The sequence below is a fragment of the Opisthorchis viverrini genome, assembly GCF_000715545.1.
Source record: "Opisthorchis viverrini unplaced genomic scaffold opera_v5_218, whole genome shotgun sequence".
NCBI classification, from domain to species: domain Eukaryota; kingdom Metazoa; phylum Platyhelminthes; class Trematoda; order Opisthorchiida; family Opisthorchiidae; genus Opisthorchis; species Opisthorchis viverrini.
The window spans coordinates 330,908-349,273 of record NW_008751877.1 but is presented as its reverse complement, the minus strand read 5'-3'; the positions used below and the strand labels follow the sequence as shown (position 1 = coordinate 349,273).

General features: G+C 42.1%; 3 protein-coding genes across 3 annotated transcripts in view; 2 read left to right on the top strand and 1 right to left on the bottom strand.

Annotated features, from left to right (window-relative positions):
• Positions 1-18,366, bottom strand: part of T265_08466 (hypothetical protein) — a gene marked incomplete at both ends in the record, with an annotated part of 60,787 nt that overhangs the window by 18,278 nt on the left and 24,143 nt on the right. Inside the window, 3 exons of the mRNA XM_009174278.1 lie at positions 4,053-4,118; positions 12,811-12,886; positions 16,151-16,274. Of these exons, the coding sequence (XP_009172542.1) occupies positions 4,053-4,118; positions 12,811-12,886; positions 16,151-16,274 (266 nt within the window). The remainder of the gene's footprint in view (positions 1-4,052; positions 4,119-12,810; positions 12,887-16,150; positions 16,275-18,366) is intronic.
• Positions 1,974-8,004, top strand: T265_08467 (hypothetical protein; the record flags this gene model as incomplete). The annotated part of the gene is made up of 2 exons (XM_009174279.1): positions 1,974-2,086; positions 7,842-8,004. The coding sequence occupies 2 exons, from the start codon at positions 1,974-1,976 to the stop codon at positions 8,002-8,004; spliced, it is 276 nt and encodes a 91-aa protein (XP_009172543.1).
• T265_08465 (hypothetical protein) lies at positions 8,133-16,656 on the top strand (the record flags this gene model as incomplete). Its single annotated transcript, XM_009174277.1, has 2 exons — positions 8,133-8,183; positions 16,516-16,656. The coding sequence occupies 2 exons, from the start codon at positions 8,133-8,135 to the stop codon at positions 16,654-16,656; spliced, it is 192 nt and encodes a 63-aa protein (XP_009172541.1).

Here is an 18,366-nt window from a genome sequence, read left to right as displayed (position 1 = left end):
GTTGTTCGTAGAATTTCGCTTTGCGTCGATTGAAAAATGGAATTCTGTTGCGGAATTCGCGGGGCCACTTTGTAACATTTGCTTGGATTTGACCGACGAATGATTGGAGGCAATGAATCACCAGGAAGACTCGTTCGGGAGAAGATCTATGTCCAGGTTTTGTAACTAAGATGCAGATTAGAGTTTTGCTTCCTTGTTCAATGGTCTGTAACCGGTCAGTTGGCATTTCCGAATAAATAACTCCGCAGCGAAGGCCTTCTTCCTTCCACCCTCACCCTCCAGTGGGAGATATCCATCTTGATCCTAAGACATCGCCAACAGTTTTGATTCACCGATAAGGCGCTTAGGCCTCGAAATCTCGCGTGCTCCTTTAAACGAAGTTTTTACTACATGCCATTTGTACACTAACGAAATAATTTTGAACAGTCGAATGTATTGACCAACCATTTTGGTTTTCCATAGGCACTGGGCTTGGCATGTAATAATGATGTACAAAAAAGACGGGGATTCATTGGCTTTTTCCTGTGTTACAACAAGATCCAATTAAGCCCTAATGATAATAAGAGTAAACGAATTCGCTCCATATCTCTGGCTATCACTGACACGTTTTTAACTGTCACAATGAGACACTAAGTGCCTTTTCGAGCCCAACATTCTATTTCAAAAATATCGGATCGACTTATGGACGGAAAACTCCACCAAATACCAGACAGCTCACTACAAGCCATCATCAAGCCATCTCATCTTGGCACTTCCAATCCTTCTTCGTCACCGAAATCCTCTTATTCTGAAGTCCCTCAAGACTACCACAATAAGTCGACCAAAGCATTTGTTATGTTTTCAAAGGTAACTAAATGTAACATCCAAGCTGCTACGGACATTGTGACGCAGTAGTTTAAGTGTTTGTTTGTCGACTGACCTATCCGATCTGTGGTCATGTGGTGAAGGTGTTTTGCAAGGTTCTGTAAAACCCATTGCACTAATCAAGGTTGCTGAAAATCCATGGACAGCACACAACCGGTTCTGCCTTTCTAGGGGCTCATCAGGTAGGCAGAGTCATCAAGTTTCTGTCGACCTTATGTTCTACTTCAACCCAAATTGCACGAAGTTAGCGAAATGCACCCGAGAACCACCTCGAACCCCACTGAATCTCTCGTTTACGATGTTTCTCATGACACAAAGATCATGAAATGCAACTTGGTATGCAAATGAGTGTATTTCGCAAGCTTATATAAAACTTGTCTTTCCCCGGTATTGTTCTCGGTACCAACAGCAAGACAGAACGTGCTTGCATGTGAGAATTTCCGTGTTTCCACTTTGTTATTCAAATAGATGAGTGGACAAAAAGGTATACGTGACTCTCTGAGAGAAAAAACCTCCTTGTTAATGAAGCACTGCTGTAAACCATTTTTCTGCTCATTTTTGACAATGAAGATGTGCGTATAACCGTGTTGTTCGGACTTCAAAATTTCAAAGGAGTTTAAAAATTTCAAACTCGTTACTGCATATCTATCATTTATATCATGGGGATCTGAAAAACTAAGGAGTAAGGAGATTGAATTCGGACCCTGAATTTCGGACTAGGGATCTTCTGAATTCAGCCACTAAACTATCTTACACCCAGTCGTGGATCATCTGATAACAGATAACACGGTTTTGGTCACTGACGGTGGTAGTTAAAACAATAGCAGTGATAAACATAAAATTGACCAGTAGGAGCGCTTTCTGATTCGGTTTAAATGAGCTAAGGTATACGTTCCATCGCAGAGTGCGTAATTTCAATAATGAGTAAACTTCTCCAACAGCCGATAATTCACTATAAAGGTAATCGTGTGTTCGATATAATTTTGTCCACATACCCACATTTCAGGATGTGCATATATGACAGAAGTCACACACGCCAAGTATGGGTGCGAAATCATCCATATCAAACGCTTACTTAGAAACACTTTTGGGCATCATTTTACTTTTTCATGAAGGAAACTACTCACAAGGTTGTTAAAAACTCCTCGACAGCCCACGACCGGTTTCGCCCTTCTTGGGGCTCATCAGGTAGGCGCAGTCCCCAAGTTTCCGTCAACCTTATGTTCTAGTTGAACCCAAATTGGACTGTTTTCGAGAAATACACTCTTTTTACTTTTCTAAATGCGATATGTTACGACTAACGAGGGTTTACCAGGCACTCCACATCGGACGGGCATAGGCCTTCTCCACTTCGCACAAACATCTGTCGTGGTTCCACATTGAATTTGCGTAAATCACGCGGTTCACAGACGTGAAATGCCTCATAGTGCTTAAGTTTGTATTGTTCCACCGGGTATTACGTAAATATTAGCTCTACCTGACTAGTACACTTGGAAAGCACGTAAAACTGACCTTACGGACCCAAGCGTCTAATTCTTAGCGCTACTCTAGATTACGTAATTACCACCTCACTTGAGTCCTCTGGAAACTTTAGCGTGTGAAACTTACGCGAAATACGCTCATGTGCAAGTTTATTTGATTTTGCGAGATACTCATCTGGAACCCAGCTGAATCTCTCGTTTATGATGATTAATAGCGCTTAACGGTAGATTGAAGCCCTAAGCAATGTAGTAATGGATATGGCAAATCACATTGATATGGTGACTTTCATAACGAAGTCCCTAACCAATGCAGTGGGTGTAACCCTCAAGTTTAGGGCCTCTGTGCATTTAGTCTCAATTATCAACTACCTTTGGTGCATAAAGAGGCAGCAGGGACTCCTAACACCACCGTGAGATGAGGTGATGTGGAGGATTTCCTAACAACATGTAATCTGCCCAGACGTGAGACAGTCACAGAGACTGTCTTTAGTGATACCAGTCAGAGCAGTCCATTTGATCTGCGGTGTTTAACTAAAGAACTGTAGTGCTATACCTTGTGTACGTGTGAGCTCTTCATGCTACTGATCAGCCATCAGTAGTCAAATTTCTGGGGATAACTACAAACCGAAAAGTGCTGTGCTCGGATCTACCTGGTGGCGCACTGCTGCTGATCCTCACATGGGGTGACACATTCCTACACTATATTCACGTTCTTCCGCCCAGGTTGTTTTCACCTACAGAATGGAATTCTATCCATAAATTATTAGAAGGTTGTAGTGAACCCGCTTGCCCTCATGCTGGTTTATTCATTTGTCTCACGGGGACTATTACATGGCTGAAAATATCAAACTGCTCTGTACTGAGTAATACTTGATTTTACCTACTCCTTGATTTTCCGGGTACGTCTGAAATGTCCTCTGAGGTTTTTTTCAAAGCAACTGCCTGTTTTCAAATGGCCTTTAGTTGTATGCTTAAGTATTACGCTATCTACACCAAACAATAAACGGGAAATGTTTCAGACCGTCAAAGGGAACATCGATTTTTTGTTTGAGTGAAAATACAAACCACTGATGCTTGTTTTGGACTCTTCAGCAATTCATTTTCGTGGGATTGGTCCCATAAGTTGTTACAAGCGTTGTCATAGGGACGATGGACTTAGAGATCTCAGGTGTTGATTTCTGCCTTTAAACGCACGGTTAAACTTACGTCCATCCACATGACACCCAAGGAAAACACGGTTTGTCCGGATGTAGCAAAAACAGGGGTGGAGGGTGTCAAGTGAAGTGATAATGGTTTCATAGACCAGTGTGATCGATTAAAGGTACTATACACTGATGATATCATACCATTCACTCAGCGTCACAATATCAGTTACACAGAATGTGATATTTTGGTAGATGATTATATGCTGAGCTAGAGTAACGGACTTAAAAACGCACTTGTGTGAAGTGCCCCGATTAGAATATGAAAGATTACTGGTCGACTACAGTACTGGTTCATTGTTTTACTAGTTCGGATGATGCAGCGCGCAACACGAAGCATGTCAAAACAACCTGTACGAAAATGCAAACTGTGTTTCATGTCTCAGAGTTCAAATAGTGAACAGTGCCTTACCCTAAGATAGAATTCGGCTGTATCATGGAAACACGAAAATATGTGGGGCATAGATATCTTTTCGTACATCAGGATAGACAGAGATTCACTCACTCATTATATCGCGTTTCCTCAAGATTCAATTCCAACAGGCGATTTTTCAATCGAACCAACTGACGCCTGCAGGAAAATTTCAAGTACAATAAATGCAGAAAATTTGCTGACATCACAGCTAGGTGTGTATTGCTGATCAAACGGAGATATTTAGGGGCGAAAAGCCTACGGGGTAAAAACCTCCACGTGCCACAATAGCCACTTAAACTTGCAATCGATAAAGCTGGCGCAAATTTGTAACTCATGGCCATTGGTGAACACTGAACCTTTTCTGTGGTCAATCCCGATCTGAGAGCGACTCATATCTCTTCGATGTAGTGCAGCATAACGTCTCCGAATTATGGGTGTTCCATGGATCAATATGGATACAGAAGTCATGTGAATACGTAAGCTATGATATGATGAAGTCCCTCTAAAATGATTGCAAACTGCCACGTCAAGAGGGATCGTTCTGGGAAGATTGTGTAGGGATAGATGAGAATGGTCAGGATGACATCAATTTTAAGTAAAATAGAATGCACACTTAAAAGAACTTTGCGTTAAATCAATGATCTTTGATTTAGAGATGTTGATTCGGCTTTTTCGGGAACAATGTTGCCTAAGATTTTGCTACCGATGTAATGGTAACTGATCCATAGAGCACATATACGTGAACACTCTTTCAATGGTTTCTATGCCTTCCACCTAAAAACAGCAGTGTCAAGGATGAAAATTCNCCATAGAGCACATATACGTGACCACTCTTTCAATGGTTTCTATGCCTTCCACCTAAAAACAGCAGTGTCAAGGATGAAAATTCCTTCCTAGCAGAACAGTCTACTACTAGGGGCATCGCGAGTTCAAAACAGCCAGTTGCGCTGCAAACTTAAACAATTTACGGCACCTTTGCTTTCATAACGGGAAGTGTCTATCCTACCAAAACTCTACCAACACAAATTCAGGATGCAACTGCTTTTTTGCATGTCACTTGAATTCTTCGCCGTCTTATACTGAACACTAGATTACATTTTAGTGCTTGTCTCAAAGCAAAGCAGTGATGACTTCTCACTTTTTTATCCAAAAATAGTGGGGTTTTTCCCATAGCCAAGATATCTCACAAGGGGTGTCAACCGTCAATTCAGAAACGCATCTTTTGTAAGGCCTAATGTCTTCAGAGATCCCACTGCGCCTTAGAAGTGTTCGGAGTAAAAACACTTGGAATTTGGAAAACACTTCTTATTTCAATAAGTTTATCCCACCAAAGTTTGGCTTAGTTTTTATTCAGCATTTAAAACTTGCTACGCTTGGGATCTGTGAAGTCAAACTGAACTGGTCATAAAATGTAAGTGTCAATTTCCGTTACAATATATCAGGCAACCTATTTCATAAGCGGTGTGGATTTTTTCTGTGCCGCAGGAACTATCTGAATATCATCTGGTTAGCTCTAGCAAAACGGATGATACTTGATCGTCAACTCCTCAATTTATTTTGCCTTTAGATCTACATTACCTTCTGGACTTGGTGCTATCCGTATTTGGGTTACATCGCAATAAAGAGCAATTGCCCTGCTCATTCAGCATCCTTATTCAGAGGTAGGTCGAGTGAGTATTGGAAAATGAGTTCTTCTTTGAGGCCCTTCTCAACGTATGAGATATAAGAAGCGGAAGTCTGGTTGTGGAAAATGCAGTTGTTGGAACAAGTAACTGGTTGTATCTAACGACCTCTGATGCGGTAAGGTAGGAGGAACAATAATGGTCTGACTTTGACTGGTTTCAAAGGAACCGACGATGTGTAAATTAGGGCCATAATGAGTGAAATTCATGTGCAACGAAGAAGGCCACAGAACCTGCAGCCTGGCGCGGTTGGCCGTCCTATAGTGCGTCGTGTCTAAATAGAATTTGTTTGAATTAGTGTCAGAGGTCATAAGATATTGAAAAAATCTGACTGTGATCGGAGAAAATGAGAAAATTTAGCGGTTTGGATTGTCACTAACCGAACAATGTGTTGTACATCTGAGATCAGATGAACCCCACAGTCGTTCAAACTGACTCTTTGATTTGCAACGTTCAAAAACTCTGTTTTTCACTGACAGCACGTACCTGCCAGGGAAACGAGTGGCTAGTAGTGCAGGTGTAGCGGAGCGAATGAATTTTCATAAACTTCGAGGAGCTGAGCTGAGAGGTGATCCTCGAATATTCAGTAATGTAAACAAGCTTCATAAATCTAATCAGAAGTGATATGTTCTATCAATATTCTCCCCCTGAGAGGATGAGCATGTTATATCATCTAATGTGGCATGGCACCTGAACCACTCAATCAAGCGCCGAATTCGATTCTTGCTCTCATTTGTGCAGGTAATTCGCCGTCATCAATTCTCAAGCTTTGTAGAATCCCTTCAAACGCTATAAATTTAGGGTTGAATGTTACTGTACATGAGCCTGTTCAAACCCAACTCACCCATGCTCTACCACAACACAGGCTCTCATTGTAGCAAGTTGTGTGACCGAATTACTTACTTAGTACGGGAACCATACACCGCTCTACACTGAAACTGCAAAAAGGGATCAAGTATTTCGTTGACAGTGTAAGTGTTTTCAATTAATATATCGTCCCGTGTGTGAATTCGGTCTGTGCCAAAGGACGCACTCTCTACGTGGGATTTAACTACCCGACCCTGTAGCATTTTAATCCCCATGGCTGGACGGTTGCGAGTCCGAATCAACCTTGTGAACTGTCGATGATTCCCAATGAGACGGAAATGGCCGTGCAATGCTTCTAGATTTTTCCACATAGACTGACTTCACCTGCAAGAAGAAGTCTTCATGGCGAATTTTCTGCTTGTCCTTGGGACTCTTGTAGGACAAGGGTATCTTTCGTGGATGTGAGCTGCCCCATTTTTCACTTGATGGTCCTTCATGAGCTTGCCTTATAAATCTATAATCCGTTCAATAATTTCTCCGATGCTGAAAGTCCAGCTGTGGGTGCAGTCTTTGCTCAGAACAAACTACAACACGCCTCCTGTTTCTTAAAGTTTGCGTACCTGCTTTGTCGGACGTCCGCCTCAACTAAAAAAACGCACATTTTAGTCGAGCGATACGTCTAGCTAACACTACTGTCACCACTACTAGTTGAGTGCATTCCAAGCGACTGCAATTCGCAAGGGCGAAACAAACTGAAAACTGTTTTGGGCTCGTTTCCAATGGTAACTGACACAACAGAACTTATTGTTCTGTGAAAAAGCGTGATAGACGTCCCAGGGAGGAAGATAGAGGGAAGTTAAAAGTGGTGGACGCCCTCAACTGATTGGGAAGAAAACACAACAGGAGGACCAGTTTCACAAAATGCTGTGAAATGTTTCGGGTTGATGTTTTCATGTACTTTTCTACGAAAATCTTTGTGTGGACAGTAAATTTCACAAGATGCGTCGTTAAACAGTTACCGGACACATATAGGTGTATGTCGGTGAAAGAGCCTATCTTCACAATTTTGTGTAGTTAATCTGCGGAGTGAAAGTGGACGGTAACTGTCTCTGCTAATGAGTTCTGACCTCCTACTACGCGCAACGTAGTGTTAGTGTATACGGTCTGGGAGATGATAAGATTTGATGCATTCAGTTTACTCGTCTCGTGTTTTGGTTTTCACTTTAGACTGTAGGTTTGTTCGCTGCGCGCTGCTATTCAATCCGAAAGCAGTTGGGTCAGATATTTTTGGAACATATACTGTCCATCCAGATAGTATGCGAAAATTAAGGTTCACATTAACTCCTTTTCTGAAAGACGAAAATGATTTCCTTGATGTTTGCCTCCCCAGCAGCCCAAAGACAGTGAGTTGTACTTCCATAAAAGAAGCTAGTCACAAGGTTGCTGAAAACACTTCGGCAGTCCATGACCGGTTTCGCCTTTCCTGGGGCTCATCATGTGGGCGGAGTCCCCGGGCTCCCGTCAATCTTATGTTTTACTTGAACCCGAATTGAACAGATTGTGACAAATATACCCATTTGCAAATCGATTCGGTTTTCATGGGAGACTCAGGTGGATATCTGGCTTATGATGTTCTTCAAATAAATGCGTTGCACAAAGGCCACCTCATGTTTCATTTGTTATGACATTTGAGATATCGCAGTATATTTTCATAAAGGAAACTACTCACAAGGTTGCTGAAAACTCTTCGACAGCCCACGACCAGTTTCACCCTTCTTAGGACTCATCAGCTCATCAACCAGAGATTCAGTTGAGTCTCTCGTTAAAACCAAATTAATTTTCAAATGAGTGCATTTCTCGAAAACAGTCCAAATGGCGTTCAAGTAGAACATAAGGTTGACGGAAATTCGGGGACTACCTGATGAGTCCCAACGAGGGCGAAACCGGTCGTGGGCTGTCGAAGCGTTTTCAGCAACCTTGTGAGTGGTTCCTTTTATGAATTGTACTTTTTTCGGCGAGCTTTTTATGCACCAGGGAGCACTTAATCGGTTTTGACCTCGACTCAGCTGAGGATTAGGTTACCTATTAACTGCCCATTAAAATGAAAGTAGAAGCTAACGTGATTGAATTGGATTTTGGACTACATAAATTGACGATTGAAATACTATTCTCAATTGACTGGTCCTTTACAGCCATTGTGGGACTAAATATTTCGAATGGTTAGCTATCAAAATCTCTTTTCTAATGTCTTACCACAGTCTAGAAAATACGACGAAAATACCTTTTTGGCGGCAAGAAGAATTGCAAATGGGTTTTCGAATATCAGGCTTTGCTAATTCCTCGTCCAACGGACGGTATCGACTGAAAAAATGTCTGCGTTCTCACCAAAGAGCATAGATGAATGTTCACTTGTGAAAACTGAGCAATCGACTCAACATTTATGGGATAGATTTTGTCTAGTTGCGTACACATTATTTCACATAATGCACTACTTGGACGTCCACTGTTCGGAAGCTTTATTTAGCAGTCACTCTTTGACAGTTGTGATTTGAACAGTTGAAAAGTGTGTTCTACCTAATCCCCTGAAATTTACCCGCCGATGAATTGCCTGGTGCGTTATATTGGCATCTGAAATTGGATAGACTAGACACTTGAAATGACTTTGGAATGGAGAGGAATTAGCCTTCGTGTTTACCAGTTATATTAAACTACAATAGGGGATCCTCAAAAATGACAGATAATTTCAAATACTGCTTGTGTTGGCATATCTGAACTGCCTCTGCCATGAAGTAACCCGAGAGAAAGAAATCAAAGTCTGAGCAAAAGCGAATAATGCCGAACCATTATTAAATCTATATGATTGTCCTTAATTGCTGAATCGGACGTGAGCAGATGGAGCTTGGTCAGGTGAAGCGCGCCAATTTTGAGAAGCTGTAGGAGTGGTCCATATGGCTGGCTGCCATTCAGTTTGGTCTTCAGAGTGGTTGTTACGGAGGCCACTTATAGCAGCGTTGTAAATCGGAATATTCAGAGCCTGCAAACTGCATTACGAATAAGCTGAACATGGGACACTTCCAGATGACATACCATTAGCTAGGTCTCCTTTGCTCTATAAGAAGATGATCACAGAATGACACTCCAAGCAACAACACGGCTACGGCTCTACAATACGCCTAGGTGATGCTGATCCGGTTAACTAGCTATATTCTCATATGTTTTGCCGACCGACCATGGCGTTTGCTTGTGGCCATTTAGTTAAAAGCAACTATTGCATACCGCAACAGTTCCAAAAACACCCTTAGGTCTTCCAAGATTTAAGTCTTAAGCTAGCGATAGCTGACTGACACAAGAATGTGTTATCTCGCTCTATGCCTTCTAGTCTTGTATTCACATTCCATAGGATCCAAGTTGATCGTGATCCGCTTTGACCATGATATCTATGTACAGTCGCTTTTGTTCGGTATTCAAATGACAGTAAACCAAATGTTTCAAAAGGTAACTAAGTAAATGGAAACTTCACAAACGAAAGATTCAGCGGAGTTCCGGGCGAGTCTCCCGCGGAACAAAATTTGTGTGCAAATGAGTGTATTTTGTTAATTCTCCCCCTTTCAACAAACGTGTTCAAACTGACGTGGGCGACTTTTGAGAATCACAACCATTTACCCACCCAGCTTCCGAAGGGAATCCTCTACTTTCCCACTTTCCGATTTCAGCTGGTAAAAGCTACACAGCGTGAAGCCGGCTCACATGAAGGGTACTATACGGAAGGATTAGTACCATACAAGAGAAGAGACAGAAGCACGCAGGGTTCACTAAACAGGTGTGCAACACCACATGACTGCAAACTTCGTTCTGGTGAACCAGAATCCGATTACCGTGAACAGACTCCCAAAAGGCAATTTCTGATCTATACACCAGCACCTTTGTTCCTAAAAACGCTTTTACCACTGATGTCAGAAAATAACAAGTGCACAGCTTTGCTTCACGCCTATGGGGATTCCCAAACTTTCTGGAGACAATGCACAGGTTAACAGTCGTCTCCACGGTATATCATGGATGCTTTAAATTAGGTTGGTAGCTAGATGATCCACCTTACTCCTTCCTCATTTAAGAGGGATCAAAAATCCGATTAAAGGTTTTTATTTCACCAAGCGGGAGCTGATCAGGACACGAGTATTCCGAACGATGTCACATTCCACCTTACAGTACCCCCCATGGTGCACCCAGACCTGCGTGAGGTGTATCAGTTTGTGTGCAATAGGGCAACGGAAGCTACAAAACACGCAACGGTTGAATCAATGGGTAGCCGGATAAAATGCTTCTAACCGTTTGAAAAATAATTAAAAGTCTGAGTGGGGACAAAAATGCGGGTGAAAAAATGATATGAAAAGAGGTGCATGATAGGATTTGGCTGACAATAATGGAATTCATCCGAAGGATAAGTTCATTGTGCGTTCTGATCTGATGAGAACACACATTTGGATAATTCAGTGCATGTTGAATTCATGATAACTTTTGGTAGACTTACTGTGTAGTATCGTTCAAGCCAGCGAATAGATTACACGTGTATTATCGAGCAGCTGTCCCATTAAGATTAAGTACCTCAACATTATTTCCGAATGAAACGGCTTAGCGGATTTTGGATGCAATCAGATGATGTTTTGAACTTTATCGAAACACGATGGCTGATGAAGAAGCTGGCAAGTATATAAGCTGTTGATAAGCACTGTGGACTTATGCGGAGTATCAGTGGTACATTCGCACTCATGTACTTTGCTTGGTAATCGCAGTGCATGGGTTTTATGGAGTGAAATATAGTATGGTATTGGACAAACTCGTGAATCAAGGATGTACAATGACCGATGAGTGCATAAGTATTATGGATTGAAATATAGTATAATGGTGTACAAACTCGTGAATCAAGGATGTACAAACTGGTGACCGATGATTGGTCGAATCCAACTGGGTGCTCATGTGAGATTCGGTGGGTCCGGAAACATGGTTATCTCTAGTTAATAGTTCCAGGTGTCAACTGTTTGTTGAACTTCGGAGACTGCAAGCTGCATCTTTCTGATAAGCTTCGAAACTGGTTCATATAAGACTCTTGTTATGTACCAATAAAATTATTCTCACTGAGTTCTGCATAAGCGTCATGAAAAAATTATTTATTCTGAAAATTGCTAAACACCGACTCTAGGAAAAACGTTCACTTTGGTACATGATGTCAAAGCTCGAATCCCAGTTTTATCGTTTCGTAAGTGTAACACGCCAGTTTTCTCAATGCATACGAAGATTCAATGGACATACCCTGGATTTTGTCCTGCGTCAGTATCTTGGCTACTTCCGAAAAACATTCAGTACTATAACGGATCGCCCCTTTGGTTTGGAGTCTTGGCACCAGCATCGTATTTTTATCAGAGTCGAAAACTTTGCCGTATTCACAGGGAAGGCACCCGAAATTTTATTAAGACCTTGGTGCAAGGAACATCAAAATTTCCCTTTTTCGAAAGTCAGCCAGCAACATTGTTCTGGAACGTGTGCTAAAGTGGTTCTCAGCCAAACGGATGAGTAGTACCCGCATCAGCAGAGCTGGATACATCTTACCTCCTTGTTTTAGAAAATTAGCCTTAGATCATCTCTCATTCCAAGCGAAGCTTTTTCATTTTCATTTGATGTAGGTAGATCATAAGGACGTAAGTCAGGCCACCACAGTCAAACTGTTAAATTTCAAGCAGGCCTTTTCTGAGTGTTGTTCCATTACTGTATTGAAATGATTGCTTGTCGGAGATTTTCAGTAGATAAATGAAGACTTTGTAGTTGTTTCATGTTAGTTCAAGGCGTTCGACCCACCCATTGAGGTCGATGCTTACGGGTGTGCTCGAAATTCCAGTGAAACGCTTGCTTTTTTGTCCGGTATTTTAGCAGCTTACTTCTGTTCCGGTCTTTCAACAGCATCCTGAAAGTTGTGAGTCGACTTGATAAATGGCACATAAAAGACTTTAGAACAAGTGTGAAACTGGCAAAAACAAGTATTATGGTACGATCACCGAAAAAATGAACTCAGATCTGTCTACCACCAGGAGGTGTAACGGACCGTAAATGACCAAACTAGCATGAAATGGGGCGCACAGAGATCCTAGATCAATAGGATTCCACACTTGTACCTGAACACATAGTCCTGAGTGTACTCTTGTGCTAACACAATTTTAATACTTTGGACAGAACGTGACAACAAAGCCAACTATTCCTAATAAATTCTGCTTAGGTTAAGGAAAAGAATGACCTAATGTATGTCAGGTTTCCTACCAATCAGGTTCACTTTTCGAACGTGAGTGTAACATGCAACACTGTAATCTCACCGCAAGTCCAGTTGGACTTGGCAAGCATCCAGGAGCTCATCTTTTAACCGGTTTAGTTCCAGCGTATGCGGGTCCGCTGTCAAAATGTAAAATCAAGCAAGAAACACTGAAATAGCATTGACGCTAGAAACATATACGAAGATGACATTCTGGAACAAGTCTACTTGATGCACAACACGGAAACCAGGTTGAGAAAACGGAACTAATATCTCAGATTCATATGCTGATTTTATTTACTGCTATACTCAAATTTCCGCTCTACCTTCTCTAAAACTAGGGAGAAGGTTGTCAACCAAAGAACAAAACACATTCATTACTCAAGCTTTGATAAACTAAGGGTGATGGTGGTTCGTGATCAAACCTGAAAAATAGAGACGAGTATATGACAGGCGTATGTCTGCACGATCTGAGACCGTTGGAGGAATGAAAAGCTTGACTAAGCAACATTGAGGAGATTGGTACTCATCGAGTAGCCACTTCCAGGGTGAGTTTACGATTCCTAGTGAATCACGAGTAGCCTTGTTTTTTGGAGTAACGCCAAACGGAATGCCGAGTCCATTGAAAGCTCAAAGGCTGATGGTGTGAATCAGGCGCAGAAGCCTTGACCTAAGTGTGGCAAGGTGATGGCGTTACAAATTTAATCTTTAGACTGGCGTAAATGATGGTCCCGCATAATACTCGAAAGTTTACAAATTGCCGCATGAAGCTAACCACCTATACCATTCATAAAAATCTAATTCTGTGTTTTGTAGAATTAAAAAGCATAAATCAATGTCATTTTTAATGACAGGTACACAAGGTACCCAGCACTGTTTAAAAGGCGAACTTCCTTCTTCCGACTGGGGCGATGCCAAATGACGATTTGTAGTACTTGGGGACGCTTTTGTCATAACACCTCTTTGAGAAAATCTGGGGTTGAAGACTTCTATGGATTTTCATAGCAGAACTGCCATCCTAAACTATTCATTTTCCAGTTCTACGGAAGTGGACTGCAAAGTTATGGGGTTTTGTTCAAGCACCAAAGGTGTTTGGGGACTGGCCTGTACTTGAACGTTCATGTCAGTGGCGCATCCTCCAAACACGACGTGGTTTGACAGATCCACATGTTAGCATTTGTTCCCCCTCCAATCACATACACGGAAGATACTGTGAGAGGTCTGCTAGAGTCACGTCTTTTTGTCAATTTGTCCACTTTATGCTGGTCTTCCTGACCACTAGTCCCTCCTCCTAATATTTTCCAGGCTGAAGAGATTTTGTCGAAAACAAGTCAAGGTTACTGAAATAAAGCATGCGCTCGTGGAGAACAGATGTTGAGTGTCCAGTTTCATTTGACTTTCTTGAACATTTTCCCACAAGTCAGCAACCCTCTGAGATTTATTTTTAGTAGTGCTTGATGAATCGTGGTAAATTTTCAGGGAATGGATATTTGAAGTGTCTGTTGCAGAAAATCTGGTGTCAAAATGACCTCCACAGTGTCAGCTAACAGTGGTCCTGTAATTACTGTTGCTTGCGAAGTCATGAGTGAACGTCCATCTGAAATGACATTCTTTGAGATGCACATTCGTCTGGTCGAACGCAGCATTCAGTTGATTTGAGACTGATTCTGCCATTTTATGCCAGTTAGTGCGCCAATAATCGGTTTACTCAACATCTGTGGGCTTCCAAACAATACACGATTCCGAAAACACAGCTAGTCAAAGACTGCACTTTCGGTCAGCTGAATCATGCCTATAAGGCCATACTTCAGTCGCATGTTAATCGAGCAGTGTTCTGAGGGCGTAACAGACATGTTCTAAAACACACAATAATGGTACCGCATAAAGCGAAGTGAGGCGAAATGGACCTTACAAACTAGCCTTGAGACTGTCTGACCAACTGACACGCCACCGTACCAAAGTCTCGTAACTTATTTCCATCCTCATCGATAGAAGACGTTTTAGCACTCAGTGCTTCCGTGCACTAAACCCACTGAAACACTAGTGATCTTCCTCTGTGATTTTGCTTATCGAAATGATCGGGTCTACTGACTGAATCTATAATCACTAACAAAATAGTTACTAATCTACTCGCCCGTCTCTGGTCCTTAAGCTTGGGTTAGCTCACGCCTGTTCACCGGAAGCACGTTTCTCTTTTGACTTGAAGTTGAAATAATTTTGCACTTTTAAAGAGCTTCTCTGTTGTGCTCTTGAAGACGTTAGCCGATTTGATGCAAACCTTCCCTACATGCACGGGAGTAGAAACCCCGTGGTATGTGGAAAGCAGCCTGCCGCAGTGGCACGCATGCAGTCATTTCCATGGCTTACTGCTTAGCCAACTTTGAGTGCATGTGAAGTATAGTTAGTGGAGAATGCTAAGTCACTCTCGCCAACAATACCTTAATTCGACCTAATTCCCAGATTTATTCATTTTAATGCTTTTCAGCGGCGCGGGAGCTTTCTCTTTGGTACTTTCCTCTAAGGACATAAAACTTATGCACTGAAAATACATAACCTTTTATTTTCTTCTTAATCTCCACCAAGACATTTCCTCTCGTCTTTGTATAACAGTTAAACACTATCTTGAGAAATGATCGTATTTGTTTTAAAAAAACTTATAAATTACAGCAAGAATACATTGGATTTGGTAGATTATGAGCTCTTACGCGCTTCTTTTGGGCTTTTAGTAGCTACACATACTGACGAGCCACGCATGGGGAGATGGCATGTTATTTAAAAACTAACTTGTGGATTCGATCCCTATTAGATGTTTGTGTGACGAGCAATGGTGACTGTTCCTGACATAGATGAAATAGCCTAAAAGAGCAACTCAACTTTTTAGCATAAAATGACTTCACTAACAGTTAAACACTTATTGAGATTTCGAAATACCTATTTCCCGTATATCCTAAGTGCTTTGTCTTCCGTGTACTGTACAGATATGATGTATTGCAGGCTTGAGTCTCTGGCCAGAAGAGCTCTGAAGTATTGAAGATAAACATCAGACAGCATAATTTCAACGTATTGAGAAAGCCATCACTCATCAAAGCAGATGTTTATAAATCTGACTCTTCTGTTGTGGTAACCTTGACAACGGGAGCAACAGTGAGATATACCGTGGTGTGTCCAATTTCTAGGACATCGAGACAGACAGACTTACGGGAGGAATATCACTATCTCCGCCCATCTGATGACAACACACTAGAACCTTGCCGCAACTATACGGATTGGTTACCGATTCCTTTGACCAATCTTACTGTAGACACGGTCATGGTTCATTTCAATCATCAAACACGATACAAACCGTAAATGTCTGTGATGCATTTAATAAGAACTTAAAACTTCCGACTAAATTAGCTACGTACGTTCTTTTTCCGTTTGGCCGGTGTTGAGATTCATTTTCAGTCGGGTGATTTCTTCGTGCAGTTCGTTTATCAGTTCAGTGTACTGGGAAATGTGACGGTCGACGTCGACCACATTCCGCCGTACCTGTGGAAACAGGAGGTGCATGAATAAACACAATAAAGAGTTAAGCACATTCTATTTAGAGACATACTCCTGAAAAACATTAATTCTGGATAACTTCGCTTCGGTGCCCAGTTGTTTAGTTTCCAACCCGTAAAGCTGATATTCTAGGCAAAAAATGAAAACTTGACAGTAGAAAATTAGTGAAAGTGAGCCACCAGTCCAATTTTCGTACCCGGGACATAAATTGCAAACTAATAATTAGGGTTTTGATAAATACACTCAGTTGCAAATCAACTTAGTTTTCACGAGAGACTGGAATGAATTTCTCGTGTATGCTAGCCTTCAACTGGATGGGTTGCACAAAGTCCGCCTCATGTTTCAGTTGGTACGATATTCGAGATAGCGCAGTAGTTTCCTTTATGAAAACAATTGGGGCATTACTGAAAAGCTGAGAATTGCAGTGCAGCAGTTTCATACTTATTTGAAATAGCCAACAATACACATTTTGCGATATGAAATCTTACTTTGGACGCCAAAGGACGCTGTGGAAGATGGTCTGTGATGAGTGTTTCCAACATCGCCGTTAGGCTAGCGTGGTCTATACGTACATCTGAATCCATACAATGAATTTGAAATTGGCTAGCGAGGAAAGTGGGTTTTTAGGAGTTACAGAGGTGTGTTTTGTCTCGGAAATTTATCGTAGCTCAACTAAGTCATTGTCAGGGTGAAAAATCTTCACCCTTGTGACATACTGAGCTAAGAATCGACCGATTTGCTTGGCCTTGAAATGGCTTATCGTAACATGAAGATATTTGATGATTTTCAGTTGCGGCTTCATCCTGAAAGTGAAAAACTCTATGTTGAAATGCCTGGAAGTATTGTAAACCTATTTCAATCTTGTTGCTATCATCATTGTCATCATCATTATCGACAACATGATATCTGCGTTCAACACTGATGCTTCGCTGCCGTACAGCCATGATTCGTTTGAAAGCTTTATTGTAAGGAAAATAATAAAGGTGGACGGGGAAGGGACTTAGTGCTGGCTTACTGCAATCATTCCGAGGCTCTTACACCACCAGACATCCACTCTGGCAATCTGGGTAGAAACTGACAACAAGGTCGGCACTGACATCGGTTGGCAGTCATATCGTGTAGTGTTTCCAACCAGGCACAGTGAGGATCATGCGGTCCTCATCCTGGAAGGTGAGTAGCACCGAGAGCTCCCAAGATTTTCGTAATCTCTTTCATAATACTCTTCCAGGTAAAGAGTTGGCCATCTCTCTGCTTCCGCCACTGTGAATCGGGCCCAGCAAACGACGGCTCAGCATGCGCAATATTTGGCGTAACCAGCGCAGCTTCCGTTGATGGACATATTCTTCAGAGTAATTCCGTTGCACAACCGAACACTCGCTTTCTGACTGCCTCACTGGGGATTCTCCGACGCAGCTATGGCCCTGAGACAACGATTTCCGAACACCTGAAGATATCTCATTTCCGCTACTGGAATAGGCCAAGCCTCACAGCCATACAACAAAGCAGCTCGTACTGTGGCCTGATACACACGTTCCTTGAGATTCAGGGATAAACCACTCTGACGACATAGGTGTCTCAAATTAGCAAGCGCCACCCGGGCCTTGCATATTCGTGCAGCTGTCACACTACAATCGGAACTAATACAACTTTCAAGATACGTAGAACGCTCCACAACGTCGAGCGAGGTCAAATACATGTCGCTAAAGTTTAGATTGGTTAACAAACTGCACGTGAATATTTTCGCGGTGCTTAATAGGAAAGTGTAAGCCTGGCGCCGAAGTATGCTACAGCTCAGCAAATCAACTTTCTGTGAAAATTTGTAATGTACTACTCATAAGGTTGCTGGAAATCCATCGACAGCCCACGACCGGTTTCGCCCTTCTTGGAGCTCATCAGGTAGGCGCAGTCCCCGGGTTTCCGTCAACCTTATATTCTACTTGAAACCAAATCGCACGAAATTACCGGATATACACTCATTTGCAAGTAGAACATAAGGTTGACGGAAACTTGGGGACTGCGCCTACCTGATGAGCCCCAAGAAGGGCGAAACCGGTCGTGGGCTGTCGATGGATTTTCA